The 12,911-nt window shown below is 45.4% G+C and overlaps 1 protein-coding gene across 4 annotated transcripts in view; it reads left to right on the top strand.

The window, feature by feature from the left end:
• The first annotated feature begins 1,382 nt into the window (after positions 1-1,382).
• ABCC4 (ATP binding cassette subfamily C member 4) overlaps positions 1,383-12,911 on the top strand; it is a 156,944-nt gene continuing 145,415 nt past the window's right edge. For 3 of the 4 annotated variants that reach the window (XM_054213223.1, XM_054213231.1, XM_054213215.1), the window contains exon 1: positions 1,383-1,588. In XM_054213223.1, coding sequence (XP_054069198.1) covers positions 1,515-1,588 — 74 coding nt within the window. In that variant the 5' untranslated portion in view covers positions 1,383-1,514. Of the gene's footprint in view, positions 1,589-3,954; positions 4,431-12,911 lie in introns of those variants that run through there. The other variant, XM_054213240.1, reaches the window with a different exon arrangement.

Here is a 12,911-nt window from a genome sequence, read left to right as displayed (position 1 = left end):
ACAGAACATAAGAATGGCGCCTGTCTTGCAGCTGGCAATACACCTGGAGTCCTGAGTCCAGTTCCGGGCTCCCCACTACATACTGAAGAGAGTCCAGCAAAGGGCCATGAAGATGATGAAGGGTCTGGAGCGTCTCTCCTATGGGGAGAGGCTGAGAGAGCTGGGGCTGTTCAGCCTGGAGAAAAGAAGGCCAGGGTGATCTCATCAATGTATACAAATACCTGAAGGAAGGGTGCAAGGCGGATGGTGCCAGGCTCTTCTCAGTGGTGCCCAGTGAGAGGACAGGAGGCAATGGGCACACACTGGAACATGGGAGATTCCCTCTGAACATCAGGAAACACTTCTGCGCTGTGGGGGTGACGAAGCACTGGCACAAGTTGCCCAGAGAGGTTGTGGAGACCTTAGAGACCTTCAAAAACTGTCTGGACACAGTCCTGACAACTGCCTCTAGGTTGTCCTGCTTGAGCAGGGGGGTTGAACCAGCTCACCTGCAGAGGTTCTTTCCAGCCTCACCCATCCTGTGATTCTGAGACTGCAGAGAAATAACAACATGTCAGGGACCAATTCTGCCAATTATTTTTTCATGGAGATGAACAGTTCTTTGGTTACTTCAGATACAAGTACCGCATTACTATTTTCTTAAGAGTCCTGCAGTTTTCCTCTTCTCCTTTCGGTCATATTACCCCAGGCAGGCCGTGGTTACGTTATTGGAGAGGAGTACGATGATCAGTTGCTGAACTTTTGAGGATTGCTTTGAGGATTTCTGTGATGCACCACCTCCTGGAATTAAATAACTACTTTACTTTGTACCACCCAACTCTCCTAAACATTGTTTAAACCACCAGGAGTCTTTTTTTTTTTTCTTTTAAATATAAGTATCGACACCATCTGGGAAGGAGAGGTGACAGCAAGCCTTTCTGGTGGTGTTTGGCCCCCTTAAGCTGGAGTAGCCCCCCAACTCCTGACCTGTTTTTCTGCCCAAAACGGCGTGTGGGCGCCTGGCTTGGTACTGTGTGCCATGAGGAGATGCTTTTCACCAGCGAGGGGCACACGCAGGGCAGAAACACGGTGAGGAAACAAAGCGGGGCACCCCCAACCCGGCGGCCGGGGGTAACAGGCGGACAGGCCGGGGACAGGCTCGGCCCGCCCTGAGGTGATCGAGAGCCGCCTCTGCCCGCTCGGAGCGGCTCAGCCCCCCTTCCCTTCCCGCGGGGGCCTAGTCGGGGCGGCCCTCGGCTCTCCCGGGGGGAGGCTCCCGCCCGCCCCAGCGCGGCCTCCGGGGCTGCCCCGCCGCCTGAGCGCCGGGGCGGGCGCCGCAGGGGAGCCGGGCCGGCAGGAGGCGTCCGTCCTGCGGCGGGAGGGAGGAGGGACGAGGCGGGGGGTGCCGGTTCTCCCGGAAACAGCGCCGGCCGGCGGCAAAGCGGCGGCGGCTGCCGCGCTGGGAAGTCGCCCTCTGGTCCTGCGCCCTCGCCGCCGCCGGCAAGGAAGGGTTGGGGCGGCGCGGTGCGGCAGGCATGGAACCGGTGCCCCGCGAGGAGAAGCCCAACCCGCTGCGGGATGCCAACCTCTGCTCCCGGCTCTTCTTCTGGTGAGCGCCCGGCCGAGGGCAAGGGCAAGGGCGGCAGGGAGGGAAGGAGGGCAGCCGGCGCCGAGAGGTGCGGCCCCGGGGCGCCCGCCGGCGGGGAAGGCGCCGCTCGCCTCGCCTCGCCTGGCTGCTCGGCTGCGGGGCCCGGCCGGCGGCGGGGGGATGCTGAGCCCCGGCCGCCCCTCCCGGGAGGGTCCGGGCTCCCTGGCGGCGGGGAAGGGCGGGGAGGCGGCGGCCGGCAATGACTCCGCAGCCGCGGCTCGGCCCCGACCTGCCGCCCGTCCCCGCCGGCCCGGCGTGTCAGCGCTGCCGGACGGGGCAGCCCCGGCGCAGGCAGGTGGCTGCGGGGAACCCGGCGGCGGCGAGGCGGGGCGAGGTCGGCTGAGGTGAAGCCGGCAGCCCGCGGCGGGCGGGTAATCCCCGGGACGAGCCCGGCCGGCGGCCTGTCCGCCTCGGGGCAGGGCAGCCCTCAGCCGGGCGGGCGGCGCCGAGCCCGGCCCGTCGCCCCCTTCGAGCACATGTGTGAGTCCCTCCGGTGGCTGCGGGAGCGTCCTCGGCCCCCTCGCCCCGGTCCCCCCGCCCGGCCCTGGGTGCAGGGCTGCTGCCCGGCGTTGTTCTGGTTTCCCCGCTTGCATAACGGGTCGCGGGCAGGCATTGCTCATCTCGGCAGGGCTGGCTCGTCCCGCTGTCAGCGCGGGGCTTTCCCCCGCCGTGGATGAGGTGGTTTCTGAGCTGCATGGCTGCGTGGGAGTTACACAGAATCACAGAATGGTTCGGGTTAGAAGGGACCTTCAAGATCCTCTAGTTACAGCCCCCCTGCCACGGGCAGGGACACTTTCCGCTGGACCAGGTTGCTCAAAGCCCCATCCAGCCTGGCCTTGAACACTTCCAGGGATGGGGCATCTACAGCTTCCCTGGGCATTCCCGGTGTGAGGGATGGCAGGGCAGCAGCCTGGCTGCTCTCATTCCCCCTTCAGCTGCAGTCGGCTGCCTTGACTCCCGGGGGGGCTTAGGGTGTCACACAGCCAAGCCAGGGGGTGTTATGCTGTCGCCACAAACTTCTGTGGGACCAGGTGACTACTAGTCCAAGGCTAGTGCTCGTTCTCTTATTAGCGGGGACCTCGGCATGGGTATCTGTAATTACTCACAGCAGTGAGGCATTATAGCTCAACAGTTTAGTTGCTTTGAAATGTAATAGGAAAAGACATGCAGCGTGACATGGGAGAGCATCAACCTTGTCTGTCTTAGCAGATTCCCTTTGGAAGAGAGCAATTTTGGGGCTCCCACTTATTCCGTGTCGCCTACTGTAGCCTGAGCTACAGCTCGTGCTGTGTTACGTGGGGGAGGAGGGGAAGGAAGAGAGGGCATGGCACATGAGGCTGTGTTTTTTTTAGAAAGCCTCTGAAACACAAGTAAAAACTTTTTGATCCTATAAAGCAGCTCTGAGCAGATGCAGAAATCCCCTTTGGAAGGTAGGGGGATTTTAAAAGCCTCAGCAAATTTTAGTGTAGCAGATTTTCAGTTGAGGATGTCCTCAGAGGTACTCTGTGCAAAAAGAAAGAAAGCAAGAAAAAAAGGATGTTGCATCCTTGCATGTATCTGCAGTTTTAGTTGTAATTTCTTCTTTGACACCAGGGATGCCCATGTTGGAAGCAGCTTTCCTAGGAAAACCAGACAGAATGGGATGAACCACAGTTGGCCATGTAGCATTCCAGGGCTGCTTCTGGTCTGTTCCCTTTCCCTTGCTGGGATCTTGTGGCGTTACTAGTTGTTCTGCCAAAACCAATGCAGCTAGATGTGAAAAAGGAAGTGTGCAGTGCCTGTAGCTGATTTTCTGACGAAGTACCTTAAATTTCCCAAGTTTTAGGCAAGCACCTGAAAGGCTCCTTTTACCCCAGACACGTCTGTAGGTTCTCGCTGTGCAAAGGGAAGAGTAGGTGGAAGTCTATGCTTGTGGCATGACAGGCCTGCTGAAAGTCCAGAGATCAATTGGGACTTCATGCTCAGCAGTCAGGTGGTAGTGTACAACTGCAGGGCTTGTGCTTTGAAAAAGGGTTTAGTGGGGTATGAAGAGCTTTAGAAGTCGCCCTATGTACTGTTTTATAGGCTTTCATAGCAGTATAATTCACAGCAGTGGAAATACCCTTTTAAAGTCTCTTCTCTTACCTGTGCTGCACATGCTCGTGAAAAATACCAGTATATCCTTATTATTTACTAGTCAGAAAGCATCAGTATTTTCTTAGTGAAAATTTCAGCTGAAATGATGCCTGCTGTGGCTTAAATTGAGTAAACAGGGAGGGGCTGTCACATTTCTGCAAGTTGATACTGTTTTACATAAAATCAAGCAAGTATTAAAACACGCTTCGTTAGTTATAAGGCTAACTTTAAGGGTAGCTTTAAGAATTGTTATTCCTTTCTACAAAGCGTATGGCGTCTGACAGACAGCTGTGTCAGTACTGCTTCATTTCAACTGCTGTCTCATAGAGGATGTTCTGAGATGTTTTCAGCTGGAGAACTGGAAAAACGGTGCTTGAAGAGAGCTGTCTGGGAGTAGTGTCAGCCACCACCATGCAGCTGCTTGAGTGTGCCTGCTCTGCTCTCCAAATCCCAGGTGTTGGCTGCTTGTTGTCAATGAGGGCAGACAGCAGGTAGCTAGGCAAGGGTCCTTCTTATTTTTATTTTATTTATATTTTGCTCCAAAAGTGCAATTTCGCCATTGCAAGGAAGCACCCTCTCCTTTGCTGCCAGTGGTTCAGAAGAAAAGCTAGAAATTGCTGCCTGGCAGAAACAGGATCAAACTCACCGGAGAAAAGAAGTCATGTTTTCATTGAATTATAAAACCAAGGTAATGAGTGTGTAGGCTGAAGACACATTCTTCTCCCATTGTTCAAAGCTTGTCTTCTTGCTTTTCGGTTGTGACTTTGACAAGTATGAGCTTGATGAACATTAAATGCTCTAGTAGTACATTCATGGGAAAGAGGAGCATCTGGGTTGTGTGTGAATATTGTTATTTTTATAACGCATCCCTTGTGTAATGTTAGTCTAGATGTTACAACAATAAAAAAACTTTCTGACAGAAGTATGAAGATCAGGGCAGTTGCAAAATATTCTTGTTTTCCGTATCCCTCACTGAATTATCTATATTAACATAGGATTGTCAAAGCCCAAGTTGTTGTTCTAATGTTCAGATATAGCTCTAACTACTGACCTTCAGAGAACACAAGTTCTCGCGGTCACCAAACTTCTTTAAGCTCTGGCTGGTAGTTCAGTTACAGAGTTAGCAGCACTCGGGTATATTTCTGATTTACTTCATCTATGTTTTGTTGTTGGTTTTTTTTTTTTTTTTTTAATTTTTATTTTATTGCTGGCTCAGCTTCCTAGTGAGACTGAAGGCTTTGAAGGATGGATAGGAGGATTTGCTTTCTTTTTTACATCCGTCGGAGAAGGAAAGAATTCAGTCTGGTGGTTTTTATGTTTAAGCAGCTATTCCGTTGCAGAAAGTGTTTTGAGTTTAAAAAGCCTTATACTCCATACTTTATGCATCTGAGAATAGCACTTTTCACGTCTTTTTTTCTGCTGTGGGGGGGTGGGGATTATTAATTAATAACTGTACATGGTAAGAGTATATCTGTTTTCTAACTATTAACCCTTCTTTGAGCTTGCATGCTCATTAAGTAGCAGATGTATTTTTATTTGCTTACAGCATTCGTTCTGTTGATTTATCAAACACGTCCTAGCTATACAGCAGTTGATTTTTTTTTTTGTGCATTCTGTTGTTCAGGCATCGAATCCACTTCAGTGGAAAGTTACAAAACATGGTGCTATGATTAAATTTTTAAAAGGCTGGATAACTTTTGGCCTGTTAATAACATGAGAAGGAGGGCAAGCTGGAACACCCTGGAAAGAGTATCTGGTGTTTTTGTTCAGAGAAATAAAATAAATTAAAGTCCTGCTAAATTTCATGTATTTATAATTTATTAAAAATAATTTTAATAGTAATTACTTATCTGTCACAGACTGGCTGTGCCTATGAGAAGTTCTCTGCTCCTTTGGAGCACTGGACACTGTCAGCATCCTAAGTCTGGACGCCTTTTTACATCATCACTTGACATGTGGCACTTGCCGTTACAATAACAGCATTAAAACATGAACTGAAAACTTGCTCCAAGGCATCCGCACAGTTATGATTCCAAGGAGTTTATCATTACCTGTTGGTGTCTGACAGCATTGTTCTTGGCTTACTAAGTATGTGCTCTAGGGAAAATGACAAAACCACTAAGTCTTCTTCACTGCTCTGACTTGGAGTGTAGTGGGAGAAGACTGAAAAAAACCACCTTTACATGTGAATTTAAGTGTGAGTGGAATGAGGTAAGCACAGATATCTAAATCCCAAGATTTTCAGTGTTGACTGCACAGTACGTAGCTGTTTGTCTGACCAAAGAGCCATGTCATGCGTCTCTCTTGTGGCAGTGTCAATAACTACATGCTTTCCTTGGCGTCTTCCTCCTGTCTTGCTCCATAGCTTAGAAATGGAAGGGCCACTGACTGATTTAGCTGGACTTCTGAGTGGGCCTAAGTGTTACCTGTATTTTAGTCCTGTGACTTGGCTCTCTTCAAAGGCATATCTTGCCTTGCATTTAAAGAAGTTAGGCAAAGAATTCATTGCCTTTCTTGGAAGTTCCAGCCGGAGTCTGGCAGTGCAGCCCTTACAACTGATCCACATTCCTTACTGTGACAGTGAATAGATTTGCCTGTGAGGATTTTACCGTTACTTCATGTAACAAATGAAAATATCAAGCAGCATCAGGCTTTGTGATTGCCTGGGAATCCTGCCTGATATCTAGTGAATTCCCACTGGCAATGCGTGAAGTTGCTGATGGTGATGACTCCCAGCAGATACCACTTTATAAAGGTCTCTGAGGTAGCTCATTTTTAGTTCATTTATTGATGCATTTATTGGTGCAGGATGATAGTGGTACTGTAAGAAACCCTAAAGAAATATGTAAGCATCTTAGAGTCATAGAATGGTTTAGGTTGGAAGGGACCTTAAAGATCATCTAGTTCCAGCCCCCCTGGGTTGGAATCAGAGTGGTTGGTATCTTCAGCGTAGATAAAGAGAAAACACGTTTTCAGTAGCTGAAGAATGAAATCATACTTGCTTCTTTATTTCTCCTGATTGAAAGAAGACTGAGGATCACACATACAGCTTTTATTAAAGATAATGCCTTGTTTGTTCATTTATCAGATATTTAATATCCTGTAGTCAAATTTGAATCATTCAGTCTCTTGAACTGCTGCATTCGTGTGTAAGTTTTGCTTGTTTCATTGCAAGATAGCTGTATTACGCAGAAGAAAATACTGTTTGAAAGTCATCGTTTATGAGCTACTGAAGTGAAAATACATGGGTAAAGAGCGATAAATATATCGACTACAGCAAGTGTGTATAAACTATCGGAGTGTTAGCATTTGCTATCTGCAGTAAATATCTTCTTAGATATGTAATTAGATTAACTGAGTATAACAAAACACTGAGGCAGTTTGCCTTTGGATTGCCCAACGTAAAGCATGCTGTATCATTTATGAGAAAAAACATCTCTTCTAATTCCTGCAAAACTTCAAAATTAGGAGTATGTTGTACTGTTGTGTTTTTCTTTTTTTTCCAAAAATCATTTTTTTCCCCCACTTCTAGAAAATTCGTCAAGGCTTTAGGTAGAGTGGAGGAGGGAAATTACACAATTAGATTTTGGAAGGGGAAGGTTAAAAAGACCAATAATCTATTTTTTGTTTTTTTATCGCTGGCACCTGAACACTTATAATAGTAGTGTGAACTCAAACGTGATTTTAATTCTTCCTATTTCCATTACTTGCCAGAAAGGATGTTAATACAGAAATTGCTACCATTAGGTTTCAGCATTTGCATTTTCTTTTGGAAACTGAAATCGGAGACCATTATGCTCAACTAGACTTTCTGCGTAACTTTGGTTTCAGGGTTTGAGCCTTCTTTTGTTGTTGGTTCCTTTTTTCTATTAAACATGTATGCGAGCTATAACACAGTTTTTGGATGCATTTTTCAAACGATGAAGAAACTGCCAACTCCAATTTAGTTGTTTCAATGGTAACTAATCTGAGATTAGAAACTTGTTTGGATGACCAATTCTTTTCTGGGAAATTGAGTAACTCTCTTTCCCTTCACTCTCTGTGATTACTTAGGCCCTACTTCAAAAAATAGCTTTCACTGAAATTTATTGCTATAAGGAAGGTGTCATCTTCAGACCTTTATATCAGATCTTTGGTATTTTGGATATTCTTCTTGGCAAGTGGATGCTGGGTTTGGAATCAATATTTTAATGATAGTTTTTGGAATGCCACAGGTACAGGTGGTGCTGCTTCTCCATCCCCTGCTTCCAGGCCTTGCAGAAAATGTTAGCTACAGTATGGTAGGGTTTTTTTTTGTTGGGTCCCCCGCCTTTCTTCATCCTGTTTGTACTTCTTGCCATCTGGAATATGAGGAAGTATGTTAGAGTAATCAGGTATTTCATACCTGGCTGATGCTGTGTAGATGAGCGCCATGAAAATAGCCTGCAATAAGTGCAATCAAATACCAATTAAGTTACTGTCAGCATCAGAAAGTGGATGTTCAGCAACTTATCTGCTTACACTGGGCTGTGAAAAAGCAACAGCTTGGAAGATGAGATGAAGCTGAGTATCAAAGGTTAATACAGTCTGGCACTGGAACTGGAAGCCTGAAGGGTGTTTTTCAGTTAATATGGCTTTGAAGTAATTTCATTGTATTCCTATTTTTTCCTACTGTAAGCAATAAGAAAATCTACTGTTCAAGCCGCAGTAAGCCGAGGACGGAAGTCGCAAACAAAACACCAGTTGAAAAGCATCAGAAGAAATACCAGAACTTATTCTGTTTACTTATTATATATAATTCTAGATGACTGCCTTGGTAAGGGGAAGTGGGGAAAGGCAGCTTACTGAAGAGAATGGATGAGCATCTGAAATAGAGATAGGTTTTAGAAAAAAATCACATGACTACTACAAGCTATTGCAGTGATAGTTATGAATTCTTGTAAAATAACACTGGAGACTGTCAGTGTGTGTCCTTCTGTCTGTACATGCCGTCCCAGTGGTGCTCCTCTGGACTGCCAGCAAGCACATGGCAGTGTTGGATTTGCACTGCTGGTGGTAGAACTTCAAGTCATGCAGGTGGGTAAATGAACAGTACAATGAGGCAGGTAGACAGCTAAGGTAAACCACAGAGGATAAACAACGTGGATTTATAATCAAAAGGTCCCGTGAGGAAACCCCATTTATTTTACAAAAAACCCAGCTCCAAAGTAGGTGATTAAAGAGAAAGAAATATGTGTTACTTTGCAGCTTAGTAGCTGAAGTAGTGCTTCCAAGCAGCTCAAGGAGATGAAATCCTAGTGTTATGGAAGAATTTGAGTAAACAAAGACTCTCCTGTGCAACTGTTGAAAAATAAGTGGACATTGAGTGTAAACAGATGATGCTTGTAATTTAATGCACAAATAGGCTCAAGAGGAATGGGGAAAATGCAGCTTGTAAACCACCTCCTTAAGGAATTAGTTGATGAGAGTATACAGGATGTGGCTTTTACTGGGTGCTGTAAAATTACCCAGAAGTTAAACTTCTGCCTATAATTACAAATAAAGGAGGACAAAAAGAAAATATTTTTCTAATTAGAAAACTAGACCACGTAGTCGGATTTTTCTGACTTGGCCAGTGATAAAGCAAGGGCTTTTGTGAAACTGGTGAGCAAAATTTTGCACTTGCGCAGAGGGAGGTATTATAGTATGTTAGTGACCGACTATGGTGTAACTGTTGAGGGCTGGTCAGGGCTATTGAAGCCTGTGGGTGAGCCCAGGGCCCCGACAGACGCATCCTTTGGTCCGGAGACACTTTTTATTTCTGCCAGCTTTGCAATGTAATTGCAGACGCTTCTTGGCTGACGTTTTGTGACAGACTTTCTGGGTTCATGAAGAACTTGCAATATGTGCATGGGTTTCTGGAGAGCTCTGCAGGCCTGCTCTGCAGTGTGAGAATGGTACTTTTTTGAGCATTTGCAAGCAGGACACAATGTAAATTCAGAGGTACAGTAGGACCCAGCCCTGGCTTAATGAACCAGTTGAGCCGGACACTGCTATTAGTTTAATGTACCTATCTGTAATGTATTTCTTCCTTGGCTGAAAGGCAATTCTTTTGGGATGCTAGCAAACCTAATTTTAAAAGTTTCTCATTTAGGAAATTTTATTTCATGTATGAAACGGAGTAGCCTGACTATTCTCATTGCATGATGGCCCTGCCTTTCGGATAGCGGGGCCTGATTCTCCTACATGCTGTCTCTATGAAGAAGAGGATGACTTGAGACCTCCCCTTGATGTCTCACTTCTCTTCCAAGAGTAAGAAAACACTGTCTTTCTTAGCTTTTTCTGCAGATGTTAGAGGCTTTCCAAAATCCTGGTGGAGTTGCTCTAATCGCAGCTGGTAAAAATTGCACTTTCCTGAACAACCAAGTAAATTGTGGCTGGTTGACTGTGTTGTAATGTTACAGGGTGTGTAATGTCAGGGCCCAGGAGCAGGGAAATGCAGGAAGTGAGTGTTTATATTGTGGTCTTTGTGTATCTGCTGGTTCTGAAATGAATCACTTTCTTTTTTTATCAGTGCCCAAGGTACAGCTGTAGAGGTGGAAAGCTTTTTTGGGTCAGAACAGTGAGCTACTGTTTTGCAGTTGTGTTTGCACCAGGTTACAGAGTGATTTCTTAATTTTTTTTTTTTTAATCTTTATTGCTAGTGACATCAGTATTCTGACAGTAACAGGGACTAATTCTGGGCTTCTTTCCAGAATGATGTCTTTGATCAGCTAATTGCCCTGATAGAACAGAGGCATTCCCAGCAGAACAGAAGGTGCTCGGGAATCTTCCAGATATTCACATTTTTGTGTAGTTCATGGTAGGAAAAATTTGGGCTAAGCTCTTTGAAAGGCATCATGTGAACTCTGTGTTTTGAGAGAGTTACTAAAATGAGGTGATGTGTAAGAACCAAGTAATTATTCAGAATTCTTAGCAAACAGGATGGTACCTGGGGAAAGAGAAGACAATGTCTAAGGGGTCCTATTTTTATTTAAGTTGAACATCTCTTCAGAAGGAAATGTACAAACGTGGGACTGAGGTGTGAGTCTTTCCTCCCCACCATGTTGCTTCTTTCTTTCTTCAAACAATAGATTGGTAGCGAGTCCATTTTATGTCCATCCTTGGGATAAGAGGAGTAGTTTGCATCACTGTCTATATATTTGCTCCATTTCGCTAGGTCATCTTTAATTTTGTACATTATTTTAGCTTTTTTTATTAAAGAATAATGCAGCTTGCACAGTTTCTGTGTTCGTAACAAATTCTACTTTTCCGTGGGCTTTTTTTAATCCCCTGTTGAACGGATCAGTGTTAGCCAATCTCTGTTGGGACAAAAGACATAGCACTCTAACAAGTAGTTTTCCTTTATGGCTAAGTTGAGGTTTCAGGGATGTTCTTTATGTAGGCCATTGCCTTATTTGCCAGCTTCCTTTAGCAGTCCTCTTACAGCACTCTTTAATTTAACTGAGCCTTCAGGCAAGAGAAGGGCTTGGTTCATTTGCTTGTTACGAGTGTGTGACTCGAATAACAGCAGGCTGTGTGAAATAGTTGGTCTCAATTCTGCTCTAAGTGCAGAGAATTCCAGGGGACGTAATCTGCGTGTGGCACCCTGGCGGAAATTTTTACTTTAATGACTGAATATGAACATCTGCTGAATCTTCTGCATGAAAGTAGACCTTCCAGTGTGAAGTTCAGGACACATCAGTGAGGTGGTGAAACTTGAGCTGTTTTTGCAGTAATGAGAATTTGCAGTGGACAAATAGAAGGCCTCATTTTTGGGCTAAAAGCTCCTCAAGCCTAAGCATAATTTGAAATCTGAAAATAAAAAAAATTAACCTTCTAAAGATCTTCAAGTATAGCCTACAGTATCACAAAACAGTGTCAACAGCTATTGTACTCTTAAGACCTTCATAGCTGTAGCTCCTGAAGATCAGTATTTTGGGGGAGGGTAGTCATAAAGCTCAACAATGTCTGTTTTTTAAATTTTTGTTTCTTTTTATGAAGTGTTTTTTTCCTAACCCTACAGAAACACATGGACTTGTGCTGAGTCTGTGCCATTTTGTCCATTATAATAAATGAGTCATAAAATGAATTGCCACAGTTTTCTGCATACTCTGAATTGGTTTTCCTTGCCTTCTTTAATGTTAACATATAGGTTGTAGTACAATATGTGACTGTGCTCAAAATTAGGATTTTAACTATTGGAAAAGTATGAGAAGCCCTGAATTTGTGCTAGGTCTCACTGGAACAAATAGTCTGAAAACCTTGATATTTTTGTCAACTTACACTCTGCACTACTGTCTCCATCTGCTACTTAATTTGGAAGTTCAGTCTCGTAGTATGTACAGTACTTGATTGGTGTGGAGATGGGGGGGGACAGAAGGGATTTACCATAAACTGTAAGAACTCAGTGGAGGTGGGTGTATCATCAGTAACTTGGAGGGGTTTTTTGACAGTTTAAGGCCCAAGGATAAGCTATATGACTCTAGCAATCCTGTAGACTTGTGAACGTTATCTTTCATCTCGTTATTTTGCTACACTGTGGTTGTGGTCAACACTCTGCTGCTGTTGGCTGTCACTACAGCTGAATCAAACTGACATTAAGATGGAGGAGTCACCCTTAACAGAAGCATTGTTCTTCCTGTGGCCTGGTTGTGGTTTATCACCGTGTTTTGAAAAGGATAAGTAAAGGAATGGTGTTCTACAGAGTAACATTAAGAGCATTGTTTTATTTTTTAAAATGCATATATTTTAAAAGTGTCTTTTATTTTCTTCTGTGCGTTCTGCTACGTGCCAATAACAGACAGCACCATTCAGCCACACCTGGAGTCCTGAGTCCAGTTCTGGGCTCGCCACTACAAGAGAGACATGGACATACTGAAGAGAGTCTAGCAAAGGGCCACAGAGGTGATGGAAGGGTCTGGAGCATGTTTCCTGTGAGGAGAGGCTGAGAGAGTTAGGGCTGTTCAGCCTGGAGAAGAAAAGGCTCCGGAGAATCTCATCGATGTATATAAATACCTGAAGGGAGGGTGCAGGCTCTGCTCAGTGGTGCCCAGTGACAGGACCAGAGGCAATGGGCACAACCTGAAACACGGGAGGTTCCCTCTGAACATCAGGAAACACTTTTGCACTGTGGGGGTGACCAAGTACTGGCACAGGTTGCTCAGAGAGG

The sequence above is a fragment of the Rissa tridactyla genome, chromosome 1 (genome assembly GCF_028500815.1).
Source record: "Rissa tridactyla isolate bRisTri1 chromosome 1, bRisTri1.patW.cur.20221130, whole genome shotgun sequence".
NCBI lineage: Eukaryota > Metazoa > Chordata > Aves > Charadriiformes > Laridae > Rissa > Rissa tridactyla.
The sequence above is the reverse complement of the archived record's forward strand: the minus strand, read 5'-3'. Positions and strand labels throughout refer to the sequence as shown.